The 15,143-nt window shown below is 38.9% G+C and overlaps 2 protein-coding genes across 2 annotated transcripts; both read left to right on the top strand.

Moving 5' to 3' along the window:
- The first annotated feature begins 2,702 nt into the window (after positions 1-2,702).
- LOC135626294 (ankyrin repeat-containing protein ITN1-like) lies at positions 2,703-5,352 on the top strand. Its single transcript, XM_065131500.1, has 2 exons — positions 2,703-3,284; positions 4,780-5,352. The coding sequence occupies exons 1-2, from the start codon at positions 2,703-2,705 to the stop codon at positions 5,350-5,352; spliced, it is 1,155 nt and encodes a 384-aa protein (XP_064987572.1).
- Positions 5,353-11,289: 5,937 nt separating this feature from the next.
- On the top strand, positions 11,290-13,386 carry LOC135626952 (ankyrin repeat-containing protein At5g02620-like). Its single transcript, XM_065132809.1, has 2 exons — positions 11,290-12,259; positions 12,457-13,386. The coding sequence occupies exons 1-2, from the start codon at positions 11,678-11,680 to the stop codon at positions 13,366-13,368; spliced, it is 1,494 nt and encodes a 497-aa protein (XP_064988881.1). The 5' UTR covers positions 11,290-11,677; the 3' UTR covers positions 13,369-13,386.
- Positions 13,387-15,143: the final 1,757 nt, after the last annotated feature.

Here is a 15,143-nt window from a genome sequence, read left to right on the forward strand (position 1 = left end):
GTAGACTCGGGACCACCTACTAGCATTCTTTGAGTAGAAGAGTTCGACTTAAAGGAATCTGAACTACTAATCTCAAGCTCCACCTGCTTCTGCGCACTATCATTTGTACAACTAGTAGAATCCTCTTTAGAAGATAACATAGACAATTCATCAAAAGTAACATCTCTACTGATTACAAATTTTGGGGATTTGGGATCAGAACACCATAATCTGTATCCTTTCACCCCAGAAGCATACCCAAGGAAAATACATTTTTTAGCTCGAGGCTCTAATTTTCCTTCATTTAAATGCATGTATGCTGGACACCCAAAAATTTTAAAATCAGAGTAATCAGCAGGAGTACCTGGCCAAACTTCCTCCGGAGTTTTAAAGTCAAGTGTTGTAGAAGGAGCGCGGTTGACAACGTAACATGCCATATTAATCGCCTATGCCCAAAAGTCTTTTGTCAACCCTGCATTTGAAATCATACACCTTGCTCTCTCCAAGAGTGTTCTGTTCATACGTTCGGCTACACCATTTTGTTGAGGCGTCATCCTAATAGTGCGATGCCGAACGATTCCTTCATTTTTGCTGAATTCTTCAAAGTCACTTCACAAAATTTCATGCCATTATCTGTTCGAAGCCGCTTAATCTGTTTACCTGTTTGCTTCTCAATTAAAGCCTTTCATTGTTTAAAGGTTAGAAAAACATCACTTTAATGCTTCAAAAAATAAACCCAAACTTTCCTGGAATAATCGTCAATGAAAGTCAACATATACCTAGCACCACCCTTAGACTGAACATAAGCTGGACCCCAAAGGTCTGAATGAATATAGTCAAGAGTAACTTTCGTTTTGTGAACTGCCGGAGAAGTGAAGCTGACTCTTTTCTGCTTTCCAAAAGTGCAGTGTTCACAAAAATCAAGTGGTCCAGTACTCTGTCCGCAAAGTAGACCTCTTTTGCTCAATATGCTCAAACCTTTTTCGCTCATATGACCCAAACGCATATGCCATAATTTGGTGATGTCAGAATCAGACAATGATGATGACGAAACTGCAACCGAACCTGTGATAATAGTTCCCTACAGAATATACAAGCTACCAGACCTACAAGCTTTCATAACAACAAGAGCATTTCTAGAAACTTTCATAACTCCACATTCAGCTGTGTATTTACACCCAAGGGCCTCTAGGGTGTCTAAAGAGATAAGATTCTTTTTTAAATCAGGAATATGTCTAACATTAGTGAGCGTCCTCACAATACCATCATGCATTTTAATTCGGATTGTGCCTCTACCAACAACATCACATGCGGCATTATTGTCCATCAAAACAATTCCACCATTACAAGATTCATATGTGGAAAACAAATCCCTATTGGGACACATGTGATAAGAACAACCCGAATCTAAAATCCATTCATTTTTAGACATCGTCCTGTCATCAATAGTAGAAAAAATATTTCCAACATTCTCATCAGTTGCTACACTAACTTCAGCAGACTCAATAGTTTTCTCAACAAGTTTTCCCTTTTGCTTTAATTTATTTTTCAATTTAAAACAATCAGATTTAATGTACCCCATTTTATGACAATATCTGCATTCCAAATTTCTATGTCTGGATTTAGATCTAGATTTAGATCTACTAGTGTCAAATTCTCTTTTATCCATTCTCCCCCTAACAACCAGACCCTCAACCTGATTCTCTCTACTTACCCCAGTGATATTCCTGTCTATCTGCTCCTTAGATTTCAGTGTAGATTTAATTTATTGATACAAAACTATTTCTTTTCCATAAATCAAAGTATCACGAAAATGCTTAAAAGATTGGGGAAGAGAACACAAGAGTAATAAAGCCTTATCCTCATCATCAATTTTTGCATCTATATTCTCCAAATCCATAACCAAAGAATCAAACTTATCAAGATGTAAGAGTATAGATGTACCTTCAGTCATCCGAAGCATATATAGACTCTGCTTCAAGTAGAGACGATTCTCCACTGTTTCTTTATATACAAGGCTTTAAACTTGTCCCACATGCTCTTAGCCGTAGTCTCCGTAGCTACCTCCCGTAAAACCTCGTCAGAGAGATTTAGAATGATGCTAGATCGGGCCTTCTTATCCATACCCGCAAGATCTTCCTTTGACGTACCATCTGGAATGTTCTCAGCACCCTGAAATGCCAAATCAACTCCGTCTTGAACCAGAATGGCCTCCATCTTGAGTTGCCAAATGCCGAAGTTGACATTTTTATCGAATTTCTCGATAACAATCTTTGTTATTGTCATCGTTGCGACAATAAAACGGAAAGAATAAAAGCGAGACAAGAACACCAGATATACGTGGTTCGATCAATTGACCTACATCCACGGACGAAAGAGGAGCAAATTACTACTATAAAAAGGGACACTTACAAATGCCTTAGGAAGATATTCTTAGGCCATAAAACACCTTCAGCTTACTAAACAAGAAAAACCCAAACCGTAAGCACGTTTTCTTGTCTGATTTTCCTAATGTGGGACTATGAGACTTGCCAAATTAACAGAGACTAATGGGAAGGAAGCAACTTACGTTTTGGGGCCGGTGTCTTGATGGAGACCGGACCAAGAAGACCGAGCGGGAGGAATCGTTAGAGATTTTTAGCCTATATATAGGCGTCCTAACTTCGAGTTGTTTGTGACCAAATCGAGAGAGAGAGAGAGAGTGTGTGTGTGTGTAACTAAGCATGGATCCGAGACTAGAGGAAGCAGCTTATGCGGGAGACCTCACTTTGTTGCGGCGTTTGCTACAAGAAGACCGGCTCCTGCTCCACAGGCAAGCCATCGCCGCGGCTCACCTGTCGGACAGCCCCCTCCACATCGCTGCATCGCTCGGCCACTCCGACCTGGTCCGGGAGATCCTCACCGTAAACCCGGAGCTCGCGCATGGCCGCAACCGCGAAGGCCTTTCCGCCTTGCACCTGGCCGCTGCCCAAGGCCACTTATCCGTGGTGAACGAGCTGCTGCAGTACGCAGCCGCTGCCAATATCTGCTTGGCGACCGACAACGATGGCTTCATGCCGGCCTACACTGCAGCCTTACGAGGCAGGCTTGATGTATTGACTGTGTTACTGGATTCGTGCCCGGAGTCCGCGCGAGCTGTGACATCGCAAGGTGACTCCATCTTTCATCTTACTGTGAAATCAAACAGCTTCGAGACCGTGCAGTTCTTGCTGAACAGAACGGATGAGAACGATGAGCTACTCAACTCTGGAGATGCGAAAGGCAACACCGTCCTGCACCTTGCTGTGGCCAGAAAACAGCTCCAGGTAGGTATTCCTGATCCCGATTAGAGGAAATAGATTTAAATGTCTTCTTCTTCTTCTTCACAAGGTTTTTATGCGTCCCGTACATCTTGAGACACAGCCTTGTCATAGCAAAAAGATACAAGTATTTTGCATTTCATTCACGAAAAGCAAATGGAAATAGTAAGGAGCTACATGTTCAAATTAAATTCAGACACAAATAAAACATCATCATAGTACAACATAAATCTCATAATATTTAGATTTAATAATTTTAGAAATTTAAATCTCCTAAAAAATAACTTAGATAAACAGAATTCTGGTTTTTCTCCATTACCCCCTTTATTTGAAATAAGTTCTCGATGAAAATATCATATTAAATAATTATTTATGAATATGACATAATATTAATAATGATGTCTAAGAGTGCTTATTATTTTAACACGTTCAATAAATATCTTGGGTGATAATCCTTTCGTTAATGGATCTGTAATCGTAAGGGCAATGCTAATATGTTCAATTAATATTGTTTGTTTCTAAACTTTTTATTTTACCGCTAAATATTCCATTTTCATATGTTTAGCACTCTTATAGCACTCATTTTTAAAGAAGAATACTATTAGAAAATTATCATGATGAAGTTTTATTTTTTTTAAAAGGGTAAATCATGAAAACGAGGTTTGAGCTCAATATTTGAATTGTAGCCTTAAAGCATGTCACAAACTAAACTTCTATAATGAATGTAGCAATGATGGACTGCTTTGCCCTCATCCACAAAATTGCTCCTTTGACTAAAAGGAACAAATAGTCAAGTGTTATTTTTTTATATCAACACATCTAGCAAAATCTGAATCTGAACATCCAATTACTTCGAGATTATTTGATCTCCTATATAATCCTTCATTACTTACAAATATTTTAAAATTTTCTTTACAACATTTGAATGGTCAAATTTAGGATTAATTTGATATCTGCCCAATATTTCAATAGTAAAACTAATGTGTGAGCTATTACAAGTTTGGGTATTCATTAAACTTTCCACGTAGATACATAAGGAATTCTTTTCATTTGTTCTAATTCATTCTTTGAACATTGGATAAGGTCAGACAATTAAAACACATCTAAACCATATCTAAAGAGTTTAATTCTTGCACAATTAAAACATCATTGTGCACAACATAAATCTCATGATCTTTAGATTTAGTGATTTTTATAATAAAAAAAATCAACTTTAATTGAAAAAAAATACCTTGACATAATTCTACTTTCCCTTGTTTTGACATATGCTATCGATGAAAATATGATCCAAGGATGGAGAGAGGATCATGTTCCAAATTTATAGTGACAAAAGATATCTTTCGTCAAAATATTAATTTAAAATTAATATCTATTCATTAGGAAGACACGTCTATCCGAGAATTACATCTTTTATCGTTAATAGATACGATCATTTAATATCATAAGAATCAAAAGTCATGTGTGCCACCTTAATTATGACACATAGCTCGAATGAATGCAGATTGTGAAGTTGCTTCTGGGATGGCGAGGTATCAATGCCAACGCCACCAACATGAGAGGCGACACCGTCCTTGATATGCTGCTGGATTCACCCTGCCAACAAGGAGATCTATTGTTGGGAGAACTGATTCGAGCAGCAGGTGGAAGAACCGCCGCAGAAGAAGAAGGGAAGCCTCAACCGAAATCGTCACCGAGTGATGCCAGAGCCTCTGCCACTGTCGCCTTACACAGAAGCCGACTAAATTGGTCTGAACCTAAAGAAAAGTACAACAACAAACCAGCAACACTAATGGTGGTGGCGACGTTGATCGCCACCATCACATTCGAAGCTGGGTTGAACCCCCCAGGTGGGTTTAACCAGAAAGATGATGTTGGTTCCCCCTACACTTCTAGTCTCAAGTTATTCCTGCTGTTCGACATGTTCGGGTTGTTTGCATCCTCGAGCATCATTCTTTTGTTGATATGTTGTGTTCCCAGACGGAAGAAAACGGTGATGGGAATCCTAAAGTGGATTCTATGGCTGGCGGTGTTCTCGACGGCGTTAGCATTCTCGATCGCCATTAGGCGAATATGATTCTATCCGCCCTACACTACCATCCTTCTCATGAGTTGGTTCGGAATCCTCAGTCTCTTCATGGCTTGGGTGTGCTTTAGAGTGATCAGGTGCGTATGGCGCAAAGGTGGAAGCTGGAAGAAGAAGGATAGAGAAGGAGAAAGCCACGGAGGCCCCAGAAGGGCTGTTGCCATCTGCACCAAGATTGCGGTGGGCGTGTTGATTATAATTCTTTTAGGCGGATTTCTTATTGTAAATATTGCATCTTGATCACATAAAGGATGGCCCATGTTCGATAGATGATATTGGAACCAATTATCTTGAGCCATAAGATCACAAAAAATATACCTAGAGAACATTTTTATGATGCAATGGATAATTATAAGATTGAGATCATAATAAATATACTCAGAATGATTATACATATCATCTGATTATCAAGAAATTGTGGGAACATGCATCAAACTCGCTCGAGGAGCATGAAGTAACGATTTATTGAATCAAATTTTCAATCTACGCTATATAATTGATCTTGTGAGATTGAGTCGACATATCAATCAAATAGTTCGAGTCCACACATCGTGTCATGCTACCAACCTAATAAGGCGGGATCCCTCATGACATATCGGCCAATGAAAAGAGAGTGTCTACCTAATGGGAGTGATGTATCGGTGATTGCCTACATGTCGTGTCTCCCATATCATATATAGTATTGACATATCGACTAACTAAATTATCATCATGTTTATTCATTTATTTTTTATTTATAAAAATATAAATTAAAAAAAAATTATGTTTATAGATAGACTAATTATCCTATATCATGAATAAATTAATAATAATAATAATAATACCTTGACTACTTACACATCCAAGAGACAAGGAAAGAATTCTTTCATCTTTCTAGACCTGAAGACACAAATATCTAAAATTCAATTGTTAATTTGCAAAATATCCTTCTTCCTAAAGGATCAAGATTCTTGTTGACCCAGCAAATTTACAAATCAGGTATCTTCTCAACTAACATTATCATTAAACGAAGATCACAAAAATTGCAAGTCAACGTCAACCCTAAGATACATTTTTTTTGTTTTTCGCAAGAAAGAAAGAAAAAACTTATTAGATAGCATGGGTACAAAAGTCACCCGAAAGATCTGAAGTAATAATCAAGAAAATTTCTGAAAGCCACTCCCCTTGCCAAAAAAATATAGAAGCTAGATGCACTCTAGCGTAATTCAATTCGCTAGGTAGTTGACAACTCTATGTGTATTTTCAAATTATTAATTATTTTTTAAAAAAATAGGTTGTAAATAATAAAAAAAGGCATGCCAATAAAAATCTTCAAACTGAAAATGGGGAAAAAAATCCCAAAAAAGGGTCATAAATCATACATATGAAGGGTTAACAAACATTGATTTGATCTCTTACACAGAATGCTTAATTCCATTGGAATTCTGCCACTTGTACCATCCAAATAAATATTCACAATAAATGAAAGATTTCGACTGCTAATATATCGATAAACATTGCTTCAGCGGATCCTTGAAATGGAGACATCCTGTGTAGATTTTTTGTTCCCACTCCCATCTTTCTTTCGCTGAAACTGCTTGGAAAGTGATGATGGAGGGAACCATGTCGGCTTGTCCCAAAGCGTGGATGATTTTTTTTTGTTCTTTTGAAAAGTAAAGAAGATTATATTAGATCAGCTAAAGCTGCAAAATCCGAAGAGGTCAAAGTCGTCCAACGAAGACGAGAAAAAAAAAAAAATTAGCATCGTCATGAGCTACGAGATCGAGAAAGCGATCAAAATATTGAAACCGGACAACTTGAAGGAAACGGACGACCGGGATAATGGTATGGAGACCCACGAGTCTCGCTGTTAGGGTTGAAGAAGTTGATAAGCCGGACAGGACACCAAGGCGATGTTAGGTTAACGTGTTCAGCATTGGAATTAAATTTGTTCAAATGTCATAAAGAGGTTCATTGCATCAAGAGGGAGATTCATTACATCAAGAAGAAAAAATGGATTAAAAGTCTATAGAAAAATAAGTCAAATTGGTTATTGGTTCTCGAAAGGGTTTCTTGAAAGAGAATGATTCATCTTGAATACAATTAATATAATGTATCTTTGGGGACTATATAAACCTCATATGTTGGGTAATGAGTCAAATAGAGTTTTTGAAATTGTAAAAGTGTTTTTCTTAAGAGAAATATAGAAGATTGAAAGCTTGTCATACTCTTCCTCTATTTGATATATCTATCCCCAGATTGACAAAAGAAAATTATGACATATGGTGTATCCAAATGAAGGTTCTTCTAGGCTCCCAAGATGTATGGGAGTTTGTAGAAGATGGATTTGCTGAACCAAGTCCAGCAGAAGAAGGAGCAATGAATGCAGAAGGAAGAAAACAACTCAAAGAAAGAAGGAAGAAGGAGAAAAAGGCTTTGTTCATAATCTACCAAGGCCTTGATAATACAATGTTCGAGATCATCGCTCCAGCAAATACTTCAAAGGAAGCTTGGGAAATGCTTCAAAGAGCATTCGGTGGTGTTGATAAGATAAAGAAACTTCGTCTACAAGTTTTACGAGCCGAGTTTGAGAAATTACAACAAGGTACTTCTGAAACCATTTCTGATTACTTCTCAAAAATCATTTCTATTGTTCATCAAATGAGACGAAATGGTGAACAAGTAAATGATCAGAGAGTAATAGAAAAAATATTGAGATCTCTAGATCCGAAATTTGATTTTATTGCTGTTGCGATCGAAGAATCTAAAGATTTGGAAAAAATATCTTTAGAAGAACTTATGGGTTCCCTTCAAGTTCATGAACAAAGGATTACAAAAAGAGGAGAAGAGAAAACTATGGAGCAAGCACTACAAGCTAAGTTTGCTCTTGAAAATAAAAGAGAATCAAATTCTCAAAGAGGAAGAGGACGAGGACAAAGAGGAAGAGGAGGCAGAAATCAGACCAATCAAGAATCTCCAAACAGTAAAGATGTTGGAGAAAATTATAGCCAAAGAGGCCGAGGTTATTGTCGAGGACGTGGCCGAGGCCGTGGACGTGGCAGAAACTCTAAAAGGTCTGAAATACAATGTTATGTTTGCAAAAGGTATGGACATTATTCTTTTGAATATTATTATAATCCTAACAATCAAGGTGATAAGGCAAATTTTGTTGAGGAAGAAAAGAACGTAAATAAGTTTTATTAATGAGTTATGATAATTTGAAAGAGGACCAATCTATGACATGGTATCTAGATACAGGAGCTTCAAATCACATGTGTGGCATCAAAGAGCTATTTTCATAAATAGATACAAGTTATTCCGGGATTATTACATTTGGCGATTTGTCTCAAAGACCAGTAAGAGGTAAAGGTAAAATTCTCCTTGAACTTAATAATGACAAGGAAGTATGCATTTCAGATGTTTATTATGTTCCTGATATGAAAATTAATATTTTAAGCTTGGGACAATTACTTGAAAAAGGATATGAAATTGAGATGAAAGATATGGCTCTCTCAATTCATGACAAGAATAAAACATTGATATCACATGTGAAAATGGCAAGGAATAGAATGTTTCCTCTACATTTGAGTATTTTTTATCAATCAAATTGTTTTAAAGCTGATATTGAGGATATTTCTACACTTTGGCATCTTAGATATGCTTATTTAAATTTTGAGGCTTTGAAAATTCTAGAAAAGTATAATATGGTGACAGGAATGCAAAAAATTGATCGCCCAGCAAAACTCTGTGAAGTATGTGTCATGGGTAAACAAGAAAGAAAGCCTTTCAAAGTAAGAAGAACAAAAAGAGCATGGCATCGACTCGATCTGGTGCACTCGGATGTTTGTGGCCCTATCAATCCAATAACACTTGGAGGAAGCAGGTATTTTCTTACATTTACTGATGATCATAGTGGCAAAACTTGGGTTTACATGTTAAAAGAAAAGAAAGAAGTTTTAAGCAAATTCAAAGAATTTAAGGATTTGGTTGAAAGACAAAGTTGTTGTAAGATTAAATGTTTAAGAACAGATAGAGGTGGTGAATATATATCAAATGAATTTGAAAGTTTTTGTAGAAATAATGGAATTCTACATCAATTTATCATGCCATACACACCTCAACAAAATGGTGTCTCGGAAAGAAAAAAATAGGACTATCCTTAATATGGTCCGATGTTTGTTAAACGAAAGAAAAATTCCTAAAGAATTTTGGGGTGATGCTGTTGCTTATGCAGTTTATTTGCTTAACAGGTTTCCGATAAAGCGAATTAGTAATGTTACACCAGAAGAAGCATGGAGCTTACAAAAACCAAGAATTGATCATTTGAGGATTTTTGGAAGTGTTGCATTTGCCAAGATACCAGAAGAAAAGAGAACAAAATTAGAGGATAAAAGTCAGAAATGTATTTTGCTAGGTTATCCAGAAAATTCTAGTGGTTACAAACTCTACAATCCTATCACAAATAAAGTTGTGATGTCAAGAGATGTTGAGTTTGATGAACAACAGATTTGGAACCGGAAAAGTGATGAGCAGCATAAGCAAGCTATAATTTCAGAAGAAGATGATATAATATAAACAAGCACCGAAGTTGCTTTGCCAGAATCATCACCTAGATCAGCTAGGTCACATGATTCAAGAAGTCCAATTATAAGAAGGACAAGACCAATTCAGGACCTATATGATGTGACTCGAAGGATTGATACTAACAATGATGAACTTTCTTTATTTTATCTTTTTGCAGGATATGATCCATTAACCTTCGAAGAAGCTTATAGAGATGAAAAATGGTGACAAGCTATGAATGAAGAGATTCATGCAATTAACAAAAATAATACATGGGAGCTTACTACACTTCCAGAAGACCACCAAGCTATCTGTGTTAAGTAGATCTTCAAAACAAAAAGAAATGCAAAAGGAGAGGTGGAGAAATATAAGGCCAGATTGATCGCGAAGGTATATAAACAACAATATGGGATTGATTATGAAGAAGTATTTGCGCCAGTTGCTGGATTAGAGATAGTAAGATTACTTATCTCTCTAGCAGCTCAAATGAAATGGAAGATTTTACAAATGGATATCAAATCAGCATTTCTTAATGGAGTTCTTGAAGAAGAGGTATATATTCAACAACTTCGAAAGAAACTTGCATGCTAGATGGAACAAGTTTAAGGGGGGAGAATATTGGAATTAAACTTGTTCAAATGTCATAAAGAGGTTCATTGCATCAAGAGGGAGATTCATTACATCAAGAAGAAAAAATGGATTAAAAGTCTATAGAAAAATAAGTCATATTGGTTATTGGTTCTTGAAAGAATTTCTTGAAAGAGAATGATTCATCTTGAATATAATTAATATAATGTATCTTTGGGGACTATATAAACCCCATATGTTGGCTAACGAGTCAAATAGAGTTTCTGAAATTGTAAAAATGTTTTTCTTGAGAGAAATATAGAAGATTGAAAGCTTCTCGTACTCTTTCTCTATTTGATATCTCTATCCTCTCTTCCTATCAACATCAACAGAAGTCTCGTAAGCACGGCTGTTGAAGTCTGCAAAAACATCCAATTTTTCTCCGAACAATTGCGCACGCTGTTGCTATCCCACTCGCCGTTCGGCTTTCGTCTCCCTCGCTGCGTTTACACCGCATCGATTCCTTGGGATAAGATGTTTAAACGGGACTGCAGTGGCCACTGTGAGCTCGATGACCCAGTCGTCTCTTTGGCGTCTGGTGAGGACAGGCTCAACAAGAAGGAGGAACTGCTCCAATCACAAGCCTCAAATGGACGGCAGAGCCACTGTGAGCTCGATGACCAAGTCGTCTCTTTGGCGTCTGGTGAGGACAGGCTGTACAAGAAGGAGGAACTGCTCCAATCACAAGCCTCCATTATCTGCAAGCTTGTTTTCATTCATCCATCCCTCCTTCCTGATGTATCATCATCCAGATGGAAATAGGGTGTTGATGAGGTCTGTTTCGCTGAAACTATTTAAAAGCTATATCATAAGTCCATCATGTTTCATCAACATTCTCAAACACATACCGCACATCGACTGTCCCAGTCTCGCTTCATTCTCTAGGTAGTTTCGGCGAACGAGAAAGCAAGCTGAGGAAAAGTATTCTACCAAGTCCAGACTAATGGGATGCAAGTCCAGAGGAAGCAACTTACCCTTTTGGAGACGACTTCTTCAACAAGGCCGGCGTCTTGATGGAGACAGGACCAAGAAGACCGAGCGGGAGGAATCGTTAGAGATTTTTAGCCTATATGTAGGCGTCCTAACTTCGAGTTGTTTGTGACCAAATCGAGAGAGAGAGAGAGAGAGTGTGTGTGTGTAACTAAGCATGGATCCGAGACTAGAGGAAGCAGCTTATGCGGGAGACCTCACTTTGTTGCGGCGTTTGCTACAAGAAGACCGGCTCCTGCTCCACAGGCAAGCCATCGCCGCGGCTCACCTGTCGGACAGCCCCCTCCACATCGCTGCATCGCTCGGCCACTCCGACCTGGTCCGGGAGATCCTCGCCGTAAACCCGGAGCTCGCGCATGGCCGCAACAGCGAAGGCCTTTCCGCCTTGCACCTGGCCGCTGCCCAAGGCCACTTATCCGTGGTGAACGAGCTGCTGCAGTACGCAGCCGCTGCCAATCTCTGCTTGGCGACCGACAACGATGGCTTCATGCCCGCCCACACTGCAGCCTTACGAGGCAGGCTTGATGTATTGACAGTGTTACTGGATGCGTGCCCGGAGTCCGCGCGAGCTGTGACATCGCAAGGTGACTCCATCCTTCATCTTACTGTGAAATCAAACAGCTTCGAGACCGTGCAGTTCTTGCTGAACAGAGCAGGTGAAAACGATGAGCTGCTCAACTCCGGAGATGCGAAAGGCAACACCGTCCTGCACCTTGCTGTGGCCAGAAAACAGCTCCAGGTAGGTATTCCTGATCCCAACTAGAGGAAATGAATTTGTCTTCTTCTTCACAAGGTGTTTATGCATCTCTGCACCTTCTGATACGAGAGCTTTCCCACAACAAAAGATAAATACTCTTTGCATTTCAATCAAAAAAAAGCAAATGGAAATACCGAGGAACTTCCTGTTCATAGCTCTGGTAATACGATTGAATGCAGACCGTGAAGTTGCTTCTGGGACGGCGAGGTATCGAAGTTAACGCCACAAACATGAGAGGCGACACCGTCCTTGATATGCTACTGGATTCACCCTGCCAGCATGGAGATCTGTTGTTGGGAGAACTGATTCGAGCAGCAGGTGGAAGAACCACCGCAGAAGAAGGGAAGACTCGGCCGAAATCGTCACCGGGTGATGCCAGAGCCTCTGCCACTGTCGAGTCACACAGAAGCCGACCAAATCGTTCTGAACCTAAAGAAAAGTACAACAACAAACCAGAAACACTAATGGTGGTGGCGACGTTGATCGCCACCGTCACATTCGCAGCTGGGCTGAACCCCCCAGGTGGGTTTAAGCAGAAAGATGATGGTGGGCCGACTCCCCCCATTGCAGAAGTCAATTTTGATGAGAGTTCAAGTGAAGGGGAGGCAGTTCTAAGAGATGATCTCGAGTTATTCCTACTGTTCGACATGTTCGGGTTGTTTGCATCCTTGAGCATCATCCTCTTGTTGATATGTTGTGTGCCCAGACAGACTAAAATGGTGACGGGAATCCTAAAGTGGATTCTATGGCTGGCGGTGTTCTCGACGGCATTAGCATTCTCGACCGCCATTGTGCGAGTATTTTCCTATCAGCTCTACACTGTCATCCTTCTCATGAGTTGGTTCGGAATTCTCAGTCTCTTCATGATTTGGGTGTGCTTTAGAGCGATCAGATACTTGTTGCGCAAAGGTGGATGCTGGAAGAAGAATGATGGAGAAGGAGAAAGTCAGGGGGGGCCCACAAGGGCCGTTGCCATCCGCACGAAGATTGTGGTGGGCGCGTTGATGATAATTATTTTTGGAGTGGCTCTTATTGTAAATTATTTAGTGTTTGTTTATATATTAAATATGTCAAATAATAGAATAATATGATCTATCATTATTCTTATATGGTTTATCCTTTATCATCTTTTAAAGTTACTTTATCTTATTTTCAGAATGTAATTTGCTTTAATCATTATTAACTTTGGTTTTGTTGTTACAGATGATTTATGAGAGTTTTGTGGAACATTATATCTCTTACATATTAATGATGTATTTATTTAAATAGTACAATGATGCACTAATATATTTATAAAATCTTAAATATCTGAATCATTATCCAGACTTGAATCAATTAGAACCAACATAATATTAAATGGTGCATAAAAGATAACAATAATCTAATGTATAGAATTATCAATTATTAACAATAATCTAATGTATTTGGAATTAAACGTTCACGTAACACAAATAAATATGCAACTTAAAAGAACGGAAGCTTTTTAGTGGCTTATTTACTCAAAGAGTTGCACCACTACAATACACTTAATCGATCGAGCAATATGCCTTTTCAAACCGAATGGCTCTTTTAAGGGGTATTATGAACCTGTGCATATCGATCGTGTGACCATTGGTAAGAGTCAAACAATGTTAATTTCCTGAAGTGGGCAATCGAATGATTTTTTCAGCTGGACAAGAAAGAACGATGCATGTTGGTTGGATATCGTTAAGTCGGAGTTTGATTGTCTGACGTGTGAATGAGATTCGAATCTAATCGTAATCCATTTTTAAGTTCATCCCAAGTTCAAGTGTTGGAAAGCCGGGGGATTGAATCCAAGGTATTATAAAATATTACGTTGGGACATACTCAACAAGGTTCCTCTGGTATGAACTTAGTCAAGTTTGGATGGTTTAGTCAAGTATATTTAGTCAAAAATTCTCTAAGAATGCACATAGAGGACCTTTTTATGATGGAATAAGACAATTATTAGATTGATATCACTATGAATGCTAAATATGATTCTGTGTATCGTCCGACTATCGATGAGCTATGGGATGATATTATCGAACTCGGGGGTCACGGTGTTGGCCCAATTGGAGTCATTTGCTTGTTGACCCAGAAAACTTGGAAATCAAGTTTTCTTCCCAAGTAACATCATCATTAAATGAGGATTACAAGAAATATAAATCCAAGTCAACGCCAATTCCTTCTCCTTTCTTTCTTTCATTGAAACTACTGAAAAAGGTGAAGTTACATCCTAGAACTATTAATGAGATCCGGATTAGGGAGCTACAAAAGTCTAAATACACGTTTGAAATTAGCACTAGTGTTCGCTGGATTCAAGAGATGATAGCCATTGGTCTCGCTGTTAGGGTTGAAGAAGTTGATCGGCCGGACGGAGTCCTACCGGACAGGACACCAAGGTGATGTTAGGTTAACGCGTTCAGCATGCAGCCTCGTAAGCACGGCATCCAATCTGATGAAATGTTGCCTTCTGCAAAAACATCCAATTTTTCTCCGAACAATTGCGCACGCTGTTGCTATCCCACTCGCCGTCCGGCTTTCGTCTCCCTCGCTGCGTCCGCACCGCATCGATTCCTTGGGATAAGATGCCTCAAAGGGACTGCAGTGGCCACTGTGAGCTCGATGACCCAGTCGTCTCTTTGGCGTCTGGTGGAGAGGCTCAACAAGAAGAAACCTCGCCTCCTGAACCAGGAGGAACTGCTCCAACCACAAGCCTACATGTATAGGTGTTCTTGCGTCGAGTTATCTGCAAGCACATCTGGAGACTAATTGAGCATGGATCCGAGACTAGAGGAAGCAGCTTATGCGAGAGACCTCACTTTGCTGCGGCGTTTGTAGAAAATTCAATTGTTAATTTGCT

This window comes from Musa acuminata, chromosome BXJ2-11 (assembly GCF_036884655.1).
Source record: "Musa acuminata AAA Group cultivar baxijiao chromosome BXJ2-11, Cavendish_Baxijiao_AAA, whole genome shotgun sequence".
Taxonomy (NCBI): Eukaryota; Viridiplantae; Streptophyta; class Magnoliopsida; order Zingiberales; family Musaceae; genus Musa; species Musa acuminata.